The sequence below is a fragment of the Papilio machaon genome, chromosome 6, assembly GCF_912999745.1.
Source record: "Papilio machaon chromosome 6, ilPapMach1.1, whole genome shotgun sequence".
In the NCBI taxonomy this organism is placed as follows: domain Eukaryota; kingdom Metazoa; phylum Arthropoda; class Insecta; order Lepidoptera; family Papilionidae; genus Papilio; species Papilio machaon.
The window spans coordinates 1,885,656-1,904,988 of NC_059991.1; the positions used below are offsets into that span (position 1 = coordinate 1,885,656).

General features: G+C 35.8%; 1 protein-coding gene across 1 annotated transcript in view; it reads left to right on the top strand.

The window, feature by feature from the left end:
* The first annotated feature begins 950 nt into the window (after positions 1-950).
* Positions 951-19,333, top strand: part of LOC106721339 — a 51,024-nt gene continuing 32,641 nt past the window's right edge. The window contains exon 1 of the mRNA XM_045678310.1: positions 951-2,211. Within this exon, the coding sequence (XP_045534266.1) occupies positions 1,392-2,211 (820 nt within the window). The 5' untranslated portion in view covers positions 951-1,391. The remainder of the gene's footprint in view (positions 2,212-19,333) is intronic.

Genomic DNA, 19,333 nt, shown 5'->3' on the forward strand with positions numbered 1-19,333 from the left:
TCTCATAATCTTTGACAAAACAGAGATAATAACATTTTTATCATTTTTATACAGGAATTTTTCATTTGGTCTCAGAAACCAGCGGTTAGTTACATACCCACCAAACGTATTTGTCAGTTGCCGACTCTGAGCAGTCAGCAGCAGGCGGGCTGCAAGTATGAGCTTGAGTGTGACTGCGCCCATCACGTAGGACGTAAGCAAGAGCCCTACGGATATTTTCCTACGTCCTTTAATAAGTTTACGACCAAAAGTAGCTTACTCTTAATTGTTGTGGACAAGAAGTAATTTAGGCAATTAACAATTATAATAGTTACAATATTATTATTGTTTCTGATTTCGAACAGAGGTACTCGACGTACTATGTAACTAGGAGCGCCCTAAGGGGCACTGTGCACATGGCGCTCGCTTATACCTTTTAAATTGCACACATTTATCAATGCTCTGGTTTTTTTGAGAAAAATTGGCTACTTTGACAAAAACTTCGTAGTATTCAAACAAATCTTACATCGTTTTTTTGCATCATCGCGTTCATCTTCTAATTACAGATATTCCTTTTTTGTTTTTTGCTTTATACAAATGCACGAGGCATTTCCATTGCTTAGTTTCATCCTATTTTATTTCAAATTCATTTCCTACATACTATTTTAACACTCTGTTTAAAGTGCCTTCGTAAAATGAAAATTCATGAATTAATTTTTTTTATAATGAAAAATCGTTAAATGTCAATTGCAATTAAAATGCAACCATCTTAAATAGGGTCATACGTGAAAATTCACTATTTATGTTATTAATATTTCAGTTATAAGTTGTACAACATTAGTATTCCGTGGTAAAACACACTCTGAATAGATAAGCAAGTATAAAATTATATTTATAATCAATCATTCGGTACCCGTCGTATAGTAAATATTTCGTAGATGTTGGTGTCAGTATACCGTGATAGGTAAACAAAACACGTCGCAGTTCATTCATATCGTTTGTATTTCGTTGAATGAGTGGCGCAAGTTAGCGCACCGCGACGCTATGTGACGGCTGCGCTTTGTTCCCTTCCCCGGCACAGCTCGGCAGCTGCGTTCCAACACTGAGACTTGTACCTGGGCAGGTAACAGAAGCAACAGGTCATTTCTATATGCGAGGGGAGCAGCCGGCACGAACCCGATTCCAATGCGACTCTATTCTAGCGAGCTCGATTACTCGACCGCGCAACGCTCACTCGTCGCCGTCCGTCAGTTGCGTGCCGAATTCCGGTGTGAGTGCACGTTGTGCGGCTTTGTGTCGCGTTAACGTTCCTCGGAGACTTTCACGCGCATGTTTGTATTCCGACGACGAGTGATGTGCGCGAACGCAACACTGGACGACTCTATTCAAGATCAAAGTTTGTGACGGTGCAAATGTCTCCTAGTTTAGAAGGTATCATGTTTAACAGGAACGCGAGCGCGAACCTGTCGGCGCGACGGCCGTTGCTCGCCGAACCGCAAAAGCCAGTAGTGGTGCCTCCGCGCGCGCCACCCCGAGACTTCGGCACGCACCGACCTCTGCCTGCGCCCCGGAATCTGCCGACGGACTACTACGAATACCGTCCGGATTACTGGAAGCCATCGAACGTAGAACTCGAAAAACGATTGCAAGAGGCTAGAGCGCGGGAGAAGGTCGGTTACTTTCAGGACAAAGTGACGACGCCCGATCTAAGCTTGGACCGCAGGGAAGCGGAACTCGTCTTCAGATTCGATCCTCACGCGTCGGCCGAATACCTATCGAGCCAGTACCGTGCCCCGACTGTGCATTATGCTAAGCCGCCGACGCCGGTGAACGGGTTCGCTAACCGTTTACCGGAGAGAGACGGCCCTTTTGTGTTCGGCATACACAGCCCTAGCCAATTTCCAATTCCGCGACGAGACGAAGAAGATGACTACGATTATTCGGAGGTGGCGGAGGAAAACGGTCACACCGTGATACAGGACGATGTATCCGAAGATATGAACTGCTGTGATAAAGTAAACGATTGGGCAGTGCGCGACAAAAAGAGCAGGAGGACTTTGAATCGAATGTTTCAGATAAAAGACAGACGTAAAGTGAAATGTGGAAAGAAAGAGAAGATAAAGTGTGTGTTGGTCGGTGACGGAGCGGTGGGAAAGAGTTCATTAATTGCAGCCTATGCCCAGGACACATTCCGGGAGGATTACCAGCCCACTGCCTACGACACATTTAACGGTGAGCTTAGCAAATGTTCATTAATATGTATTAGTTGCCAGCCCATACACATTCAAGAATAATTTTTTTCATTTATCTTTTGTTTGATTATAGTGCACGAAGACGTATTCAATAAATAATACGTTTTTGGTTCAACAACTGTTATGAGCTATCGCAAATGGCCCTGATTTGTCACGATATTAACGAGATTAGTTAAAAAGACTTTTGGCGTTGTTGACGATAACATTCATTAGTAAAGACCGATCGTTATCAGCTGGCGCCAACACAAATATCCACAGATAAACAATTTTACAAGAAACAATTAAATAAAAGACCAAAGTAATTATGTCATACTGACCTGTTTGAAAGGCTGTCTTTGCTACTCTTATTATAACAAAGGTTTCTGGTTTTTGTCCTTAAAATGGGTATAAAAGGAACACAAAAGTGGTTTTTTTCTTAAGTTATTAAAGTAAAAGGGTAATAGACATTATTATACATATATAACTATAGACTATGGGTGAATTAGACGCGGAGGTATAGAAGCAGTTGCAGTCATTGACACGTTCGGACATTTGCGGCCTTATCAACGAGAGAAACTTGTTTTAAACGTACGCAACAATAACTCCAGCGACGGTTTCTTATTTAAAATTCTTCGTACGCTTTCTCGTTTCGATTTATAACGTCCACACAAAGGTTACATGTTTATTGGAACATTGGAACTGTATCAGTATTTGTACAATCTCCGGCGAAAGTATTATTTGATAAATGGCGCCAGAGTTGGGAAACAGAGTCTTATCAAAGATTATTTTATTACTTTAATATTTATAATGCAAATGTTTTTTTTTAATTTAAATTAAGTGCATGGTTCTAATATCCAGACAATATTGAAATACCTATGTAGACATTACTGATTACCGAAAATTTTAAAGACTAAAGTTGGGTGTTACTATAGATAACGATTAAAATCTATTTATTTTATCTTACATCAAACATTTCACAAGGAAGCTATGTAACATAATATCGATCTTTTTCTTTAATATAACGAGAAATTCTAAATAAAAGCATTTGTGATTTAGGCCCTATTTGTAATTTCTTGCAGTGACATTTGTCATTGAAAATGTTGATATATCACTTTGAAGTGGAATCACGATCTTGATAGCTTATCTAGACAAAACTCTTATAACTGTATGTTATTTATTCATTTTGATATCATTTTATTTGCAGTAATCCATAACATCATGGTACTAATTTATCTCATACAAAACTATACGTATTCAACTAACGTCACTAACAAGTTTCCAGTAAAAAAAAGATGCCTATTAGGGCCCTACATACCCACACGTAGGCAAGAGGTCAAAGCACCTCGTTAATATGAAACTGCTATCTTCCAACCAATTAATGTTACTATCTCTCAGATTTGAATACAGAGTGGACTTTACCCTGGGTTTTGACTGCCGTGAAATTGTATTAATAAAATTTATTAAGTAGTTCAGTGCCAGGGAGCAATTGGCACAATTTTTTGAGCACTTCACTGATCACTAAATTTATAATGCAATTAGGGATTGCAATCCGGAAAAACGGATCCGGTAATCCGGCGGATCCGGCATCATTTAATGGTTACCGGATCCGGTACCAATATACCGGATCCGAAAACCGGATCCGGTGCTAGCAGTTTGTGGGAAAATAATATAGCTGTTGCATGAGTAGGTACTTTAATTGCGTTGTGCGTATATATTTGCAGCTCTATTAGAAGTCGTTTAGCTGATGACACAATTAACAATATTTGTTTTCTACGATCTTATTTTCAAAATCAATATTGATTTTATATTTTTTGACAATTATTACTTAAAATAATTATTTATCGTAAGTTGATTAAACTAAAGAGTTCTAAACTCATTATTGTGATAATTTTTCTCATTCATTCGTTCGACAGATTCATCAAATCATGATGGTATCTGTTATAATCATAAATACCTATAAGACTTGTTTGTTAGCATTCTCAAATACTTTAATAATGACTTTGATCTCATTTCAGTTAAATACGTAAGGTTAATTGTATCTATTAGATATTATAGTTACTTGATAATTAATATTGTTACTTATAAATTGATCTATCTGTGAAAGTGAAATCTAGAAAGACTAAGCTACTCGTTACGTCGTAAAATTATTACTAGTTACCTACACTACTAAATTTTAATTGTTTTCTTGTTGTCTATTTGTCTTAACATTGGTTAAGAAATAAAGTCGTTTTTATATATTTGTGATTTATTTTTAATAAACTACCTACATATAAGTGCAGTGACACTTGATTAACTTACTTATTTTGTACTAAAAAGCGAAAATCATCTTGATTTAATCAATCCGGTCGGATCCGGTCGGATCCGGCCGGATTGATGGGAATCCGGTCGTATCCGGCCGGACTGAAAATGACGCCGGATTGCAATCCCTAAATGCAATACAAAAAAACGCGTGACGTCTGTAATCCTCATATTAGGCCCGAACGCGAGTGATCTTTACGCTACGGATTCACAAATTAAAAAAAAAATCACATAATGGATCTTTGATACGTAAAGGTTCGTCACTACTGCTGTTGTCTCTAGTTTACCAAAGAGAAGAAAATATAACTAAAAATGGCAGTGGAAGTTAACTTTAGTATTTTTTTCAATACTGCTATGATTTATTTTTTATCGCCTATTAATCAATCAAAGTAAATGGCCTCTCTGTTTTATTACGAATGTGATACATTAATAAATTTGATTTTGTAAGTTTTTTTTTCAACTCTATACCATCTTATTTTAAAGGACCATTAGCTTTGGTGTAGTAATAATATTTTTGTTCTAATGTACTAAAGCATAAAAGAAACCTTTACAGATTTCACCAAAGTCATCAAAGTAAGAAAGAGGAAGGCAAATATATAAAAAGTGACTGTATACGTATGTATAATATGTAATCTATTGTTAGGTGTTAGGACTGTTGAGGGTAGTCTCACAAAAGGTTTTATAAGGAAGCGTGCGCTGCTGCTCGAGGCAGTCTCTCTCCATCCGTCATTGCGGAACGTCTGACATTCTTGTTACATTTTTGTTTACTTACGTTCGGTTTGAATTTATACTATTGCGAGGATTATTATGAAGTAGAGTTAAATTCATTATTTCGCTGTTAGTTTAATTCTTCTAAAATACTTTTGCATCAAATATCTAACATCAGAAGTGGGATAGGATCCGCGTGATTCTATCCACTTTGCTCACTCTGTGTTTGTGTTTGCATTTTCGTAAAAAATAAATGCAAAGAGAAAAATGTCAGATTGTTACCGTGATAATTGTTATAGTCGTAGCAAGTTGAGTCGATATCAAATTCGTACCAGTGTTCGCGAAACAAGGGTAGCGTGGACCAAGCCGTGTATTCTGCATGGGAATATATGAGTAGTGAGGCTCACGCGCTGTCTGTGTATTTCACAGCAGAAAGGATTGTGGACGCGATCTATTCAATTTGTACTGCGGTAAGATCGAACCAATATTTTTATATTTCAAGTTTTGATGCCAAATAAGTCAACATCAGACTTTTCCATTAATTTAAAGATGTGTTCTTTACTAAATACTGAATTTGAATACCTCGATCAGTTTATTAGTGAGGGTCAGGTAAAGCCGAGTCGTGGCAAGATTTAACACGTTACATGCCAACACGATTTTTTCATTTTAAAGTGAACTTGTAAGGCTAGTCGGTTGCGCTGAGCGTGTTAAGCCATTACCTGAGTCAGACGTATGTCATTATGTCGTAATAGTCATCGATGCCCTTTATTAGTTCAGTTTGCTTTGTCCATGTATTGTCGAGATGCTCTGCGTTGCGTAGACTGCGGGATACCCAACTGCAGATGTGCGATTGTGAACGGAATATGAGACGCTCTGTATCAGGAGATGCTTCTAGGGTATCTTCACGACTGACAAACTGCCGTTTGCCATTAATATCATGTAGAGGACGGACTGCGGGACGCTCCTATCGGCAACGGACTGCGGGACGCTTGCCCTACATGGTCTTTTGAAGAAAGTATTGAACGGACTGCGGGACGTTCAGCATCTGGAATACTGCGGGCTGCCACTGATGTCATGGCTCGCATGGTCATGTGTCGAATGTTTTGAAACCATAAAGAGTTATGATCAAATAACCGAGGACACCATTATTGATATAGATGCAGATTTGGTCGGGTCTTGTGTCCTACTATGTAGCTGTGTTGCGCACCACGCCGCAGCTGCACGTGTCTACAAGCAGCGCGCCACAGCCGCGCCTGTCTACAATCAGCGCGCCTGAGCGGTGCCTGTCTGCAATCAGCGCGCCACAGCCGCGCCTGTCTGCGAGCAGCGCGCCGCAGCCGCGCCTGTCTGCAAGCAGCGCGCCTGAGCGGTGCCTGTCTACAATCAGCGCGCCTGAGCGGTGCCTGTCTTCAATCAGCGCGCCTGAGCGGTGCCTGTCTGCAAGCAGCGCGCCACAGCCGCGCCTGTCTACAATCAGCGCGCCTGAGCGGTGCCTGTCTACAATCAGCGCGCCTGAGCGGTGCCTGTCTTCAATCAGCGCGCCTGAGCGGTGCCTGTCTGCAATCAGCGCGCCACAGCTGCGCCTGCCCACGAGCAGCGCGCCGCAGCCTCGCCTGCCCACGAGCAGCGCGCCGCAGCCGCGCCTGCCCACGAGCAGCGCGCCGCAGCCGCGCCTGCCCACGAGCAGCGCGCCGCAGCCGCGCCTGCCCACGAGCAGCGCGCCGCAGCCGCGCCTGTCGACGAGCAGCGCGCCGCAGCCGCGCCTGTCGACGAGCAGCGCGCCGCAGCCGCGCCTGCCTACAATCAGCGCTTCCACATCACCGCTACGAGCTGGAACTTCTCGCCGGCTCCTACGGCAAAAAGACCCAGGCGGCTGCTCAACACATGGTGTTGTGGCACGGCGACTGGACACCGGAGACTTGCAGCGCTTTCTTTGAAACTGGTATATGGTGGGTGAGGTGGGCACTGCAGTGCTTTACTTCCCACTCTATAAGGTTGAGGTGGGCATTTTTATGCTTTACTTCCCGTTTCTAAGGTAGAGGTGGGCACGTTTGATGTTTTACTTCCCGTTTATTTTTTTTTAGCAGTATGGTAGATGCGGATTCGGCCGATCTTGCGTCCCAGCTGTGTGGTTGTGTTGTGTCGCTAATGTTCGTTATCTGTATCGGTGAATATTGACGACAACAACGCGCTACTGTGTTAGACGTTTCATATACGGGCTAGCACGATAGAAGTATCGTGCAGGCGTCCTAAATTGCGCAGTTAGGACGTTTGTGCTATACCTAATCTTTTCACTTTGAAAAGACTTATTTTTTGGCTTATCCTCACTGCCGATGTAAGAGTGCACGCTTGCGTCTGTATTGAGGATTCTAAATTTTTGAAGGTTTTATTTAAGGGCTACGTGTAAATTGTTTTCTTTTTGTGTTGCAGAGGGTGAAGTCGTTGATGCTAACTGTGACGATGCTGGAAGAACGAGCCCGAGGACGGTCTCATGTCAGGAGAGGCCGTGTTAGGTGTTAGGACTGTTGAGGGTAGTCTCACAAAAGGTTTTATAAGGAAGCGTGCGCTGCTGCTCGAGGCAGTCTCTCTCCATCCGTCATTGCGGAACGTCTGACATTCTTGTTACATTTTTGTTTACTTACGTTCGGTTTGAATTTATACTATTGCGAGGATTATTATGAAGTAGAGTTAAATTCATTATTTCGCTGTTAGTTTAATTCTTCTAAAATACTTTTGCATCAAATATCTAACACTATTTATTCTAATATTATAAAGAAGAAAGATTTGAGATATGTTGTATTTAGTACTAGATTTTCTTTAATTCCGCGTGGACGAACTACTGTATGTTATACTAACTTCACAGTTCATCTTACAAAAGATAGATACATTCAGATCATAATGCTATCTCATAACACCTTTAAATGCCATTACAATGTACTGTGAAAAAATCCTACAAAAGAAGCTATTGTTTGGTGGACTCGTTGGTAAATAGAGAAACCCCCGACGGCGAAATCCTTTTAACGGTGTCCATTTGTGAAGCCACAGGTAATGCAGTTGCAGTCTAATAATGTACTTAGTACAGTACAAACGGATCCTTATTTACTCACGTTTTCTATGTTTATGGCTTTGTCTCGCCTTGTCTGTTTAGCTGGGTTTGTTTTTGTCGTTAGTCCTTGTTAGGTGCGCCTTGAAAACTTCTCTTTTTCTTATGTTATGAGTTAAAAATATTGAGTTCCCGTGTTTGTTTATTTAAATAATCTAGGTCTATTGTTCTACGGTTGAAATGGCATGTTATTCGTCATGTTGTATGAAGTTAATTTACAACTGCAGTGGTAACTTTAGATTCCTACAATTTATCAAAAGCCAAACCATAAACACGGACACAATACAGCAAAACATAATCAATGTAATAACTCCCTGATCGTTTCCTAGAAACACTCGAACGTATAAGAGTTACATTGAGACGTGAAAGTATACGTTGTACGGACACAATGTACTTTCGCCGTTCGCTCTCATGCAAATTGCGCTGTAATTTATGCTTCCTCAGTATAATCTTCATTGTTGCTGTCGCCTTGAAACAATCACAATACGTGACGTTCTAATAGTAATTTAAAAAACTCAATTTAAACGACCTTTGCCACACGTGACTATTAGGCTAGCGACCTAACATAGATCAATTTAATTTGTGCTATATTGCATTTATTACTTATTCTTCGACAATATTTCATCATTGAATAAAAATCATTAAATGTACAATTTAATGAGTTTTTTTGTCTAAGGAATATATTTTTTGGAGGGATAAGATTTTTTTTGTAAAGTACGATAAACAATTGTAACGGAAACGATAAGCAAGATATTTATTCTTGCAATTTTGCAACTATTGAAAATATAACAACATTATCTTTCAAGTTATCTTTAGTAATCCATATTTAATCTAGGTTTTAATTTAAAAATGGATTACTTTAGTTTTTCACGCTTAATTTTGTTTCCGTTTTGTTATAATATTTTTAAAATATCGCCCTTCAGAAAGGAGGAACTGTATTAATAAGCAAATTGGATAATTTTATATTTTCTTTATAAAATAATCACTAACCTACTATAATAAATCGTAAAATATCGCTCAGCACTTTTTAATCTGTGGACTGGCAACATAGATTATGCAAATGAAAAAATGTAATTAGCCGTTCGGATACATTAAATTACGTCAAATTATCTATGGTTGCATGTAAGTCTCCAATACTGAAATATTGCGACATGAATGGTAAACTCAAACGTGATACGAGCATGTGCTTGTGTGCAAATGAACTTGCACAATATACAAGTGGCCATAAAAAATAAAAGATTTTTTTTAAAACATATTACAGTTGCAACACGTCGTATATTCGGCCAGTATGAATAGGGCTGTCGGATGTCACGTTTTTATAATATTTTCTACCTACAAATTTCCGGAAAAATAGTATTTGATTGATATTTGAAATACTAGTATTATTTTTCTATATGAGAATTCAAAGTTTAAATTGTAATGATAACAATAAATTTATGTAAATAAATGGTATTTTTTGGTCAAAACAATATGCTTGAATGGCAAAGGAAACATTAGTGATTTTTTTTAGTAAAATCTATTTAAAATATACTGCCCTAATTATTGGACTACATTATTGTGACTTCGTTTGCCTACTTATTTCACCGGCACTGTGTATTTTTGCAAGTGTATGTTAATATTTGTGTATGGTGTAACTTTTCTAGTTATACTTCTTATCTAGAGTAATGTGATGCAATTCACGTTACAGAATTAACAATCTCGGAAGTGTTCATAAGCAGTCGTTCCATTAACGCACGTGTTTTATAAATTATTTATATCCAAATAACGGATGTTCATTCGCAATGGATACATAGCGGGTGTTACAATCGTAAAACCGGTAATACATTTTTAAACCAAACTGTCTTGTTTTTTTTTGACAGCTTTACAATGTTACCGTAGGTTTATACTTAACCTTAACTTAATATCTTTGTCTGTTGGATGCCAGTATGTTTGTTTATATATTGTAAAAAGGTTTGTTGTAAAATTTTATTCGCACATTCGCTTTGTTTATAAAACATCTGAAGGTCGATAAAAAAATAACTTTCAAAAAATGTTTACGAGATTACGACATTATTAAACTTTTAAAATTTAGAATATAGGTATAGGAGTATACAAACAAGTAAGTAATATATTTGATATTGAAATTTCTAAGAAATAAGGGAATAAATAAGAGAGTATTTGAAATTTAAAACGCCGCGTGGTTTAGTTAACAATGACAATTGTTTTGTCCATTTTTCACTTGTTAGTCTGTAATCTGACAGGGGTTATTGCAGGTAGTTACTTTGTATATCCAATGGGTAAAATTTTTAATAATTATTTTTTGAATATAAATACATAAATGATTTTGATTTCAAAACAAAATTCGACCAATATTTTTTATTCTTTAAAGTGAGTATACTTTATAGTTATCTGAAATAAACATTTTTATAATTGAAAAAAGTTGATTTGATATAAAAATAAGGAGTACGAAAATAGGATCCTACTTTTTAAAATCACACAAATTAGTCTTTGACACTTTTACAGATAAGTCCCCTATGACAGAATAGTTTTTGCAATAAAAAAGTAATGCTCAAAATGCAATTACCAATGCTTTGCTATGCATTTTAATAAAAATGACTATGACAGGTTTTAAATAAATTATTTATAGTTTTCCCTCGTTTTTTTACATGTGTTATTTATGTAATTTTGTTATTGACTTTATATATAGGTATTTTAAAATGGCTGACAGTACGGCGATTATGATTGTTTTATTATTTTATTGCGTGAAATTATAACTGGCTCTTGCTACTTCGTCCGCTCGGAATTAAAAAAAAACTCATTAAGCCTATGTGTTCTTCAAGACTATGTTCTATGTCTATGCCAAATTTCATCCAGGTCCGTTGAGCCGTTCTTGATGTACCTTTTGACAAACATCCAACCATCCATCCATTTCAACATTCACATTTATAATATTAGTAAGATGTAACATATAAAATTTTAATTGATCCGATGTAATTGCTATCATTTTTTATTAGACCAGGTGACATAAAAGCTTAAACTCGTCTGGCCTAATATAGGTAAACAGCTGTACGTGGCAGCTGCCTCTACTCTTTGTGTTGCCTTCTACGAAAAATTATAAAGAAAAAAAAAACTATAACCGCCTCGAGCTCGAACGATTACCTTTTAGAAAAGATGGCCGGTGCCTTCGGGATACCTTTTCGTTTTTTGTTCGACGCTCCACTGGCACCATTGCCGGTCCGTTTGATTCGGGACAAGGGATAAAAAATTATAGTGAGACACATAATGTTGTTAGGGTGACAATTGTTTTTGCATTTATTAATATTGTCACTTATTATTTTTTGAAGACAAATTTCATGATAAATTATTAAATCTTTTATAGTTATACTAATAGGTTGTTCTGAAAGTCATTTCGTTTTTTCTCGACGTAAGATTCGTGTATTTTCGTCAAAGATGCACCACGTCCTGAAAGGTCGGTTGGAGCTGATAAAGGCAATATTAAACATAGAAAATAGAAATAAAAACGAAATGACTTTCCGAACAACCCAATAGTATATTCGAGTACTGTGAAAGAAAAAAAAATACCCAAAAAATATTTATGCAAACATTGAATTACAGTCAATATGTTGAAAATCGTATTTCAAATAAACAACCGTATTTCAATAAACGACAAAAAATAAATAAATACAGTACACTCTTAGCAATACTATCCTATAAAATTACAAAGTTTGGTCACGAAGTTGTATTGAAGTTGGAATTTTAATTGCTTTATGTACAGTCGCGTACATATATCACAGCAATTTCTCATTGCGTACACTTTGTAAAACTTCGATGATTTATATTGTTGACTCAGTCAATGTAATAATGATTTATTACAAGTCTATTACGAAATAATTTAAATATCTCATTATACTATTAAAAATACTTTCAATTTAAATATGATTTTTTTAATCAGTTTTAATACTGATTTTATGTCGAAAATTACCGTTAAAATTTGAAATTCTTACTTGCCAGTACATTTTAAAACGGAACTGTGTAAAACTCGAAACTAATTTAATTTTCTTTTTAAAGTACCTTTCCACGACACGTATTCAAATTGTTATCGATCTATTCTCTTTGAATAAACCAGAGATAACGAAATGCAAAAGTTACAACAGAGTAACAATTTTCACAGCATTCTGTTACGTTGTATTAAAAATATTAAAAGTACCGAAACCGCGTTATTTAATTGGCATAAAGATAAGTCACGGCTCTATTCCCTCTACTGCAGTATAACAATGCTTTCAGAAGAATTTAGCATAAAGTTATTTCACACGAGGGTAGAACAATAACTCAGAGCAGTAGACAGTGACTTACTGCTATTGTTGAAACACGCACTTCCTGTTGAAACTATATTAGTGCACTGTCCTACTATTCTGCCTTAATTTTCTACCCCAGTGGTAATGTATCACAACGAGCCTAATTCACTTTATGAAATAAAATGCGCCGATGGTCAACATCATACGCAATTGTTATACTTTGAAGTTACGGGAATTTCACATCAATGATATTTACATTTACTGTCTAGAATTCCGTGAACTTTTGATAGACGGCTGTACCCAGTGTGGTATACGTTTGTTTGGGAACTGAATAAAAGCTAAAGTAAGGGTTGCCAAAAGATTAAAAAATTATATCTTTTTGATATTTGAATATTAAAAAATTTAAAAACGTTGAAAGTCTTATCGGACTAAATTAAATAATTAGTCGTTCCTAAAACTAAAAAGGGATTTGATAACTGAAAAAGTAAGTAGATTTAAACCGCTTGTATGTATGTATTACATATGTATAAATACAACATTTTTAAGTGTTACAGAGGGTCAAGTTTTGTACTAAATATCAACCCTAATTAACAGACGGAATGCGGCAATGATGTAATGTAAACTAAACGCTATTAATGCAGTGTTGCACCTAATTAAAAATACACATTTACATACATTTCGGCAGAATTTACTCGAACAGATGTACGTTAATTTGATCTAGTTCGTGGGTCGGTTAAGAATGGCGTAAGAGATTTAGAGATAACATTTTTATAAACCTGCTTATGTTTTTCTTTTTCGTAATTTTCTATTTTGTTGTTCGTATTTATTTTCAGAAGTTTAAGTTTATTCGTATATTTACAAGAAGCTAAATTGATTTATATTCTACAGAATATGAGCGTTTAATATTGTCTGGAGAAAGTCTCAGTCGCAGTCAACAGTTACATTAAGATATGCCATAAAACTACTGATTGCCTGATTTTATTGAAAAAAAAAACGTAAAACTGTACGAAAGTAAATCATTATTTATCTCCAGTCTCAATAACACTTTTAAGTCCACACATAATATATGTTATCTGTGTAGATATTAATAAAATTGAAGTGTAAAATTTTTGTTTGTCTGCTTGTCCGCAAATCCGCGTTAGTTTCGGGTAATCTCCGAAACGGCTGTGCCGATTTTGATGGGATTTCGACGGAAAAGTGGTTTATGTATTTAGGCATATTATAGGATACTTTTTTGCGCTGACGAAGTCACGGGCGACAGCCAGTATTAATATTAAAAAGCTAATAGACCTGGGAACGTAATATTTCATACAGAACTTCCTATTATGATGTAGGCAAATATTTAAAAGTGAAAGGGATTAACTACGTACTGTTGGTTAATACCAAAATGAATATAAATAATAAATATAAGCAGAAGAAGTTGTAGGATACAATTAAAAATTATAATAATTTTCACCTCTTACAGTAAGGGGTCCAAACATCTCAGTTTACCATCGACTCAACATTAAATATTTTACAATATGTTATGAAATTTTCCATTTTTAAACTCTCTCACGGTCTTCTCATACAAGTCACAATATTTCAAATATTCTATTGCATAATAAAAAGCATGCGGGCTGGTCCGACGACTATCCCGTTACCATTGCATTGTTGTTTACATATTAATTTCACATATTTAAAGAGATAATAGTGAAATTAGAGACTTATTTGATTTGAAGATAATTACTCGCAGTTGTTTAAAACTTAAAGTAATATTTCTCACACTTAACGTTGGTTTCTGAGACCAAAAGTCCTGCATAAAACATATCGTCTCATTATCTTTGTGAAACTTGATAATGATATTTTTTATACAGGGATTTTGGTCTCAGAAACCAACTATTAAATGCTTTAATTTGAAGGTCAAAACATTATGTTAAGAGTATTTGGCTGAATGTGGTAGTATTAAACGATTGATTATTTTTCTAAATAACCATAGGTACTTTATTTTACCATAATATCGTAGTTATTATGTTACATGTATTTTCGTAACTCGTAGTGACTATATAGAATAGCGTTTACGAAGCTCCAGTCGGTTCAAACCTGTTTCTATGCACGTGCTTTGATGAGATAGAATCGTGACTTTCATATTATACTCCAACGTTGTCAAGTCCCTAATGAAGTTTATCTCAGGAACTACATAAGGCTTATATGATTTTTTATGTAATACATATATCAGACGATTTAAAAAAACAAATATATGTCTATAAATTTTATTATTACTTCTTCGCAATTTAAGTTCTAAAGCAGTCGCCCGCGACTCCAATCGTGCGTGATTAAAAAAACTTAGTAATGTTGTTCCAGACTATGTTCTGCATCTGTGCCAGATTTCATCAAAATCTACGGAGCCGTTCCGGAGATTCGTTCTAATAAACATCCATCTAATCTTTCGCATTTATAATACTAGTCACCATTTGCCATGTAATTACGTCACCATTATTTCATACATATGTATTTTATTTAATATATAACAAAATAATAGAATCTGGTTTTTGGGTATAAAATACCTATGTTCAGATTTCATGAACGATTCTGATACTTCTAGTACCATTTTGCTATAGTTTATTCGCGTTAGAAAAATTGTTCAAAACATCCTTGTTATTAACAATAAAAATTTTGCAAAATAGCAAGCTTTGATATCATTGTAATTTATTTTTACTCATAGTCTATTACCAATAGCAACATTTCTCTATGTACTAATAATACTATAATATCTTAATGTACCAAGAAATCAGGTCACATAAAGCATTACCCACAGATAAGAGATTGCAGCGCGCAGTCACTCTGTTTCATTAATGAGCTGAATTGCTTAATATAGAGGTCCCGGGTTCAGCGCTTTATCTGGGGGAATTCGCCTCTATGTTATGTGCGGTTAACGACTTAATTGTAGCGAACCATATCGTAATAAGACCCCTTTTCCACTAACATAACTAGACGCGTGTCTAGTGCCGCACACAGCTATTTTCTATCAATATGTGTATAGCGTGGTATAAATAACAGTCGTGCTAGTGGAAATATAATTATTATAATAAAGAGTTCTTCGTATTATGATAATTGCGTCATCATCATCATCAACCTGCCCTTATCCCTATGGAGGGTCGGCACAGTATGAACTACTCCTCCATACATCTCTATCAGCCGTCATATCTAAATTTACCCCCTTCTTACGCATAATGATAATTGCATATTAATGCAGATATGGAATTGTATTTAATAATTGTGTTCATTTTATACAATAGTCTCTCTGTGTTGAAAAAACTCATATACAATATATCTTTTTCTACAAGCATTCGACAGTGGAAACTCGTAGTAATATTTGCCAAACATCTGCTACATAAGAATGCAATGACCAGTATTGAATGAACCCTTGCCTGATGTTGGCACCAACTGGGTCCACAAAAACTTAAAAACTGGTTGCAAATGTAATCGACTTTTGAACAAAAACAAATTACATGTACGTACTAAAAAAGGGCAAACTTCTTTATTGGATTTTACGACACGCCACTGAAACTTGCACTTGGGATATTGTCAGAATTTTCAATGGCTCCAAAATTAATGATCACATGCAAGAATTTACGCAAAAAACCCATTACAAAATCTTTAATAAGTTATATTAGAATCTGAGTTATTCAGAACCTTTTTAACATACACTTTATTTATTTTTATTTATATTATTCCATTCTTTTCAAAGCCACTCTGGGCACTTTCAATACCCTTGTAACTTTGTTAAGGGGAGTATGTATATAACACTACACTAACCGCGGGTTTTAGAAACCAAAATGCCCGTTTAAAACATATTATTATCTCTGTTTTCTCAAAGTTAATAACAGGGATGATGATATTTTTATGCAGAGATTTTCGTCTCAGAAACCAACGGTAAGTCACGCAGCAAATAGTCAAAATCCTTGCCAATCTAAAGTAAATTGCACTTCATAAACAAAAAATAATCTTGCTTTATTTTGCATTACACTATTGACTTCATTTTTACTCATCTATATCTATATATATAAAAGAAAGTTGTGTTAGTTACACCACTTATAACTCAAGAACGGCTGAATCGATTTGACTGAAAATTGGTGGGCAGGTAGCTTAGAACCAGGAAACGGACATAGGATAATTTTTACGCCGTTTTCTATTTTTTATTCCGCGCGGACGGAGTCGCGGGTAAAAGCTAGTTAAGTATAGTGAAGACAGGATGTTTGGTTTGCGGATATGAGGAAAGCTATTGGATGTTGAGGAAATTATTATCATTGCGGAATAATAATTACAGAGATTTAAAATTCAAAACAATCTTATCACAATGTCGTATTCACTATTTTAGTATCAATGTTATATCTTACTAATATTATAAATGCGAATGTTTAGATGGATGTTTGTTTGAGGTATCTCCGGAACTGCTCAACGGATCTTGTTAAAATTTGGCACAGATGTAGAACATAGTCTGGAAGAACACATAGGCTACTTATTACGTATTTTTTTACAAATCCGCGCGGACAGAGTCGCGGGCGAAATCTAGTGTTTAAATAAAAACAATTTTCTATTTTTATATCTATTGTAACTATCGTAACTCAATCTTTTTTCTCTTGAGTTTATTAGCTATATTTTAACTAAGGTGGAAAAACAACAAATTAACAGCTTTGTTCCAAGATAGGTGCGTCGTTGGCTTTGGGGTTAAGCTGGGATCAAATCCCGTCATGTGTTATTCGATTTTCGATTTACATATGTTCATTTATCCGATGTTCTTACGGTTAAGGAAAACGTGATGCTACCTGCACATATCTGAGAAGAAATTCACAATAAACCCCAACCGGGCAGCGTCGTTGACTATGGCCTAGTCGTCTTTAACTTAGGGTAGGCTCCAAGCCCCTCCGTGGGAACGTATAGATGATGATGTTCCAAGATGAATACTTAATTACTTCATTTACTAATGGTGTTATTAAAATTATCATTAGCCTTGGAATGAAATGGTAATTACTTAGCTTTTGTTATGTTGTCTGCCATTATATAATACAATAGTTGATTTGTAGAAGACGATTTTCTCTTGAATATTCTGTGACCTCCAGCCCTTTGTGCTTCGAATATTAATTTAATAGAAGTAAATGAGACGTCTAAATGAGAGGTTGTTAAATTAATAGCTTTGAGGAAAGAATTTATTAGGAGAAATCTTAACATCACTGAACCTTTGAATTTTAAGAAATCATTGTGGAACATTTTCCAACATAATTTGATAAAATAGCGATGTAAAGATAACATTTAAATTACAAGACAATTAGAGAAACATGTAAGAACATGGTCGATCGCGCCTACGTGGTATCGGATTGGAATCAAGCGTAGGAATGCACCGCATGCGCCGGCCCGCAATGAGCATGGTACCCGCCAGTAACCGTTACACGCACGCAATGACAACCTACAGAGAAAACAACGTAAAATAAACTCTAAAACTATTACCTTAAGATATTAAAGTATTCATAATACAAATATGTTAAGAAGAACCGGGAACGTTAAATGCCATATGTAAGTACCGAACTCGTTTATCGATTGACCGATTTTTTGTTTTCAACATCTTTATAGCTTCACGTGTGATCGGAACCAATTCTTCCTTATTCGTCATTATACAATAACATGATCTTAATATTTAGATTTTTTATTTTAACGAAATGTTTGACACGTGTTCATCAAGTACATTTGCAGGTCTTGGTTCCTCTGAGTAATATTAAAACGTTATGTAAAGGACGCTGATTTAAAATTGAAATCATTCGGGCTTGGTTAAAAAACATGAGTAGCGATCTTGGCACTAGATTGACCAATCATTAATGTCAAGTTTGTGTTAATCGATATTTATTTGTCTCGTCCAAGCAGTCCAAGTAATTGGCGTAATTAAATAACTAGCAAATCGGCAGACACTATGGCATTCTTCTAATATTTTCAACTTACATAGATAACTGTATCTTTGTATAATTTTATAATATGAAATTTATAATTTAATTGAATATTATATTTAACAGTGTTGAAAGTGTATCCATTCGCCGTACATTGAACGTTCGCGTTCCTAAAAGCAATTAACGAGCGCTCTTCACAGACGAACGCTTCCGATAAACGTCCGATAAAGAGAAAACCTCTTCGTAATTAATCATATTAATGTTCCTGAGATATTTCTATTACATGAATTGTGTGATATATAAAAGATTGATTGCAGCTGTCACTCTTGTGAAAATGCCCGCTTAATGCAACAAAACTATAACTAGCTGTCGCCTGCGACTCCGTCAATTGTAGTAAAAAAAAAAAAACTAAGTATGCCTATGTTAAATTTCAAGAGTGTAATCGATCTTCTTTCCAAGAAACATGTTAGGATACATTTATACATCATCCATCCAAACTTTAGCGTTATTAAGATTTTTTTTAATTTAAAAGGAAAACAGAATCAATATTTAAAATAACATTTTAACCACAGATGAAAGAATAAATTCGACATGAACAGTGATTTCATAAATAGAACGGAACAATTCGAATAACGGGATTGAAATTAAAAACAAAACAAGTCAGAATTAATTACAGCAACAAACAAACAATGGAAGTGTATCAAGGCTGCTCGAATAATACGAATGCATCGGACACAACACGAAATTAACTTAAGTTTATTTCAGAGACGAGATCTCACGGTTTCTTTGTCCGGTATTACTCATTACCTAGTGGGGTTGCCACAC